Below are 5,774 nucleotides of genomic sequence, written 5' to 3'. Positions count from 1 at the left end.
ACTTTAGCGTCGTCTCCATGGCTGTCTGCAAACTTTTCCAAAATTTAGATGTGAACCTCGGGTCTCTATCTAAAACAACGGTGACTGGGATTTCATTCTTTGATGTATAACTGTGCGAGCTGTTTCATGTTGAAGTTTACTTTGATAGGTAGAAAATGGACTGACTTCGTTAGACGATCTACCATTACCCAGATAGCATTGTAACCTTTTGCTGACCTCGAGAGGCCTACCACAAAGTCTATCGTTATGTGTTTCCACTTCCATTATAGAATATCCAACGATTTCAATAGTCCTGACGGCCTTTGATGTTCTGCCTTGACCTGTAGACAGATAATACATTTTTCAAAGAGTAGACCAATTCTTCTCTTCATGTTTCTCCACCAAAACGTATGTCGGAGATCTCAATACATTTTCGTACCACCTGGATGTGTTGAATACGGGGTAGAGTGAGCCTCTTCCAATATCTCATTTCTTATAATTTCATCTTTAGGTACACACAACCTTCCTTTAAAAGTTAATGATTTATCTGCAGATACTTCAATTTCTATACGTTTGTTTGTACAAATCTCAGCCTTAATCTTCTGCAAAAATGGATCCTTGTCCTGTGCTTCTTTAATTCGATCCCGAAGAGTGGATCAAATCATAAATGCTCTTATTCTTGCTATAGTTTGAGTTGGCGGTGTGATAACTTCCAATCTTAGTTTCTCAAAGTCTTTTATCAAGTGTTCCTACACCGTGGGTAAAACTGCTAACTGCAATCCCATCTTCTGTTGAAGGCATCTGTGACTACATTAGCCTTACCCGAATGATAATGAATTGTGCAGTCATAATCTTTCACTAACTCCAACCATCTCCTCTGTCTCATATTCAGTTCATTCTGTGTGAAAAAGTATTTGAGACGCTTGTGGTCTGTATAAATTTCACACTTCCCACCATAGAGATAATGATGTCATATCTTTAAGGCGTGAACTACTGCTGCAAGCTCCAAGTCGTGTGTTGGATAGTTTTGCTCATACTGCTTCAACTGTCTCGAGGCGAAAGTAACCACTTTTCCATGTTGCATTAGTACATAGCCTAAACCCTATTTGGAGGCATCGCTGTAAATCACGAATCCATCAGAGCCATCTGGTATCGTCAATATAGGAGCTGAAACTAGTCTCTGCTTGAGTTCTTGAAAATATTTTTCACATTTTTCTGTCCACTGAAACTTCACACCCTTTCTCGTCAATTGAGTCATCGGCCTTGCTATTTTTGAGAAGCCTTCAATGAATCCTCTATAATAACCAGCCAATTCCAAGAAATTACGGACTTCATCCACACTGCTGGCCAATTTGTTATTGTTTCTACTTTAGTAGGATCTACGTCGATTCCTTGGGTGGTAACCACATGACCAAGGAAACCTATCCAATCAAGCCAAAATTCGCACTTCTTGAATTTGACATATAATTTCTCATGACAGTAAATTCATAGTGTCCATAACGAGCCCTGTAAGCAGTTTTTGGTATATCGCTTGCCCTGATTTTTAACTGATGATACCCTGACCTCAAGTCGATCTTTGAAAACACTGTAGCACCCCTTAACTGATCAAACAAATCTTCTATTCTTGGCAGCGGGTACTTATTTTTGATGGTGAGATGGTTCAATTCCCGGTAGTCAATGCACATCCTCATACTCCCATCCTTCTTCTTGATAAAAAGTACAGGAGCTCCCCAATGAGATACACTGGACCGAATGAAACATTTCTCCAACAACTCCTCTAATTGCAACTTCAATTCTTGAAGTTCTTTCATTGCCATTCGGTATAGGGCCTTGGATACTGGTACTGCTTTAGGAACCAAATCAATTGTAAATTCCACTTGCCTATCTTGTGGAATGCCTGGTAAATCTTCTGAGAATACGTCTGCAAAATCTCGCACAATATTAATAACGTTAACAGTCATTTTTGTATGTTGGGGACTGGTGATATTAACTAGAATCCTTGACATGACTCCTTTTTCAACATCTTTTCCGCTTGAATAGTCGATACAAGACGAGGCAAAGACTTGAACTTTGATCCAAAGAAACGGAATTCTTCCTCTCCCGGTCTATGAAACAATACTTCTTTCTCGTGACATCGAATGGTCGCGTGATTAGGTCTCAACTAATCCATGCCTAAAATAACATCGAAATCTTTCATCTCCAAAAGGTATAATTCCACCTATAATATTTTCCTGTCAATCTCTAATTTCATAGTCTTAGTCATCTGATTTGTACAAACAGTTCTTCCTAAAGGGATGCTAACTTCTAATTCATAATTCGTTTTCACACATGCGAAGTTTGACCTAGTGACGAAGGATGCAGAGATAAAAGAATTTGTAGCCCCGGAGTCAAAAAGTACGTAAGCAGGTACATCAGATAATAATAGAATACCTGTTTTCATAATTATAATGTTAGACTAGCAACCAAGTGATAGAGATAAAACAATGTATGGTCCTAGGTAAAAAGAACATAAGCATGTATGTTGAAAATATTAATAATAGAATACCTGCTATCACATTCGGATCCTGCTCTGCCTCATGCTGATTCAATGCAAAAACTCGAGCTTTTGCTTTCTTATTCTTGTCCTGATCATCATCATTCTTCTTATGAGGCTCTATGCAGTTGAGGGAAATGTGTCCCGACTTACCACACCGGAAACACATGTTCTTCCGCAGTAAACATTTACCCTTGTGAAGTTTATTACACTTAGGACAGGGTGTAATACTCCCACTCGTCCCACCAATACGAACTCCTTTGCTTGGCCTTTTATTTTGCTAGTTATGTCTGTTCTTGTTCTGATCACGCCACTTCATTTTTCCCAACGACTCCTTGCTATACTGGGCATACTGTCCAAATGTGGTTCTCTTATATGAAATAGCATGGGCTCTTTCCAACATCCCACGATATGAGGTTAAACGATGGGACATAATGATCATACCGATCTCTGGGCGTAGTCCATTTTTGAACTTCCTAATCTTCTTAACTTTAGTATCCACTAAGTGCGGGGCATATTTTGAGAGCCACTCAAACTGCCTCTCGTAATCAGTAAGCGACATGTCTCCCTACCTGAGCTGTAGAAACTCTGATTCCTTGAAGTCTCTCAAAGCCAGTGGAAAATAGTTTGCCATCACTTCATCCTTAAACTGTTCGCAAGTCAAGTTACGTTACTGCTCTTTCGTCCTAGTACGTGAGACAGATTCCCACCAGTGACTAGCTGCTCCAACAAACAAAAATTCAGCGCATAGCACTTTTTGTGCATCCGTACAAGCAATGTGTCGAAAGATGCGCTTCAAACCTCTAATTCACTCCTCAACAACCAGTGGGTCGGAACCACCATCGAAAGTCGGAGGCTTGTACCTACGAAATTGCTCAACCACTGAGATGGCTCCAGGGATAAATGGAGGTGCATTTTGTTGTAGCGGTGCATTCTGTGGCGGCGGTGCTTGGCTCTGTCTGCTCAGTTCTTGTAACACTCGTAGTAAATTGCGCATCAAGTTCGTGTGAGTAGATAGTGCCATTTCCTAAAATTTAATTTGAAGTTTTTGGTCACATTCCAGTACTAAGTGTAACAAGTTATACATATATTTATTTAATTTTTTTTTTTTAAGCATATCATAAATTTAATGAGAAAATACCCTAAAAATTTAAAGATATGCAATTTAAAATATTTAAATCATGCAAAATGTCTAAGTACATTTATCTTTTTACCCCTTTACATACCTTAGGGTCGTTGGAAGGTGGTCGATTGGTGGTCATTGAGTGTCAAAGATCATTCATATATTTAATAATTTTAAATTATTATTATCGTTAAATTCATAAATTTTCAGAAAAATATTAATCTTTAACAAATATTACGCAATGAAACAATTAAATAGTTTATTACACGTAACATCTAATTTTATATATATCATCAAAAATTATTTATTTATTTTATTATTATTTTTTTTTATTAGTATTATTTTTTTTACATGGGGATTATATCGAAATTTTAGCTAATAGAAAATACCATATACTAGTACATGGACTATTATAAAATTTCATCCATTTGAAAAATCTAGTAACTAAATAATTTAGTGATTATTGTGGTTAAACATAAAATTTATTCTAAGGAAAGTATTTCTAAAAGTCTACATACACACATACAATTTAGCAATAATTTAAAATCCTTTTTTTAACTGTTCACGTGAACAGTATCAATTTTTTTTACTTATTTTTTTTATACAGGAAAATTGAGTTGGTAGTAAAATATTTTTTGAACATGCATAAAAGATAGATATAGATATAGATATAAAGGTGCACACTTCAATCATTTAATTTCTCTATCTCAAATATTATTATTATTTTTTTATATATATTCTTTGGTTTTAGTCACTGTTCATCGACGTGCCATTTTTTTTTTGGGACCAACTTTAAATTTTTTATATTCATACTATCAACATACAAGTGGGTTTATAAATAAACCTACGCTGTAATACTAAACTGTAATGACCCAAAAATTTTAAATTCAAATTGTTACCAAAATTTTCTTTAAGAGAATTTAACGTGACAATTAACTAGTTATCAATTTATTTTTAAGGTGGTTTACTCAAAGTAAAAAAATTAATACCCCTGATTAATAAAAGGAGAAAACAAGGATGTATCTACATCATATTTTATTCTTATATATTTAGAAAGATACAATTAAATTTATATCTAAAATTTGAGTTCACACACTAGACATATAATTAATGTATTGATATTAGTCAACTATGTTTAAAATCTTCATTTGCCGTGTAGTACCCAAAAGAGACGATGAAAGCATGATGTGACAAGTGAGGATTCATTGCTTTGACCATAACTTTACATAAATTCTGGGAAGGTCACGAAAATACATAAAAAATTATTCATTCACATGAACAAGGCAGTAAAGTTTAACCAATTACTTTTAAACAGTGAATACATATACATATTTCGTTTTTTCCTATATAATTAATTCTTGTTTTAATTGATATAAGACAGCACTAAAGGAAAATCAAATAATTCGATTCAAACTTTTAAATAACAGCACAATTTAAAAATATCCATGTATCAAATAAACATAAACGATAATTTAGTGTTAAAATAAATGTCTATGGCAAATAAATAAAATTACTTGCTAAAATTCTAGATTTTCGTCCAGCAAGACGAGAGACAACCACACCATCGAACCGTCACACTCCAACACGACGCGATCTAACCTGTGAGGGGTAGGGAAGGGGATGAGTACATGAAAATGCTCAGTAGGATATATAAATTAATGGTGCGATCCCGTATAAAAACTTTAAAGCATGTATCAGAATATCATACCATTTCATATCTTTAAATTCGATAAGAGCTCATATCTTATTATTTCATTGTACTGGAATGTCCATATCATTCATATCATAACTTTAACTTTCATGAGTACAAAATTCATCAATATAAAAAAAATAATTAAACGAGACATAAAAACACTACACCTCATATCCTACCTGTTAACTTGCTTTAATTTTTGAAAGACGAAACAAGATTCACGTTCCAAAACTTTTTCCCAATTCTCCAACTATAGACGTAAACAATTGTATTCTGCCTCGTACGTGCAAAAAAAAAAAAAATAATTCTATAGTGTTCCCGTGTAATTGTATATATTCTAGACAGTATGTGTTTATCCCCAAAAATTTCCCAGATTAAGTTGTTATGAAATTGACTTATCACAACCGTGTAACACAATTTTGATAAGGATTGGGTAAAAGAGTTTC

General features: G+C 34.6%; 1 protein-coding gene across 1 annotated transcript; it reads right to left on the bottom strand.

Moving 5' to 3' along the window:
* Positions 1–1,969: 1,969 nt before the first annotated feature.
* Positions 1,970–2,681, bottom strand: LOC111409566. The gene is made up of 3 exons (XM_023039601.1): positions 2,525–2,681; positions 2,258–2,409; positions 1,970–2,140 (listed from the first exon to the last, which is right to left on the bottom strand). Exons 1-3 carry the CDS (start codon positions 2,679–2,681, stop codon positions 1,970–1,972), a joined length of 480 nt encoding a protein of 159 aa, XP_022895369.1.
* Positions 2,682–5,774: the final 3,093 nt, after the last annotated feature.

This window comes from Olea europaea, chromosome 14 (assembly GCF_002742605.1).
Source record: "Olea europaea var. sylvestris chromosome 14, O_europaea_v1, whole genome shotgun sequence".
Taxonomy (NCBI): domain Eukaryota; kingdom Viridiplantae; phylum Streptophyta; class Magnoliopsida; order Lamiales; family Oleaceae; genus Olea; species Olea europaea.
Note: the sequence above shows the minus strand (reverse complement) of the source record. Positions and strands in the feature narration are given on the sequence as shown.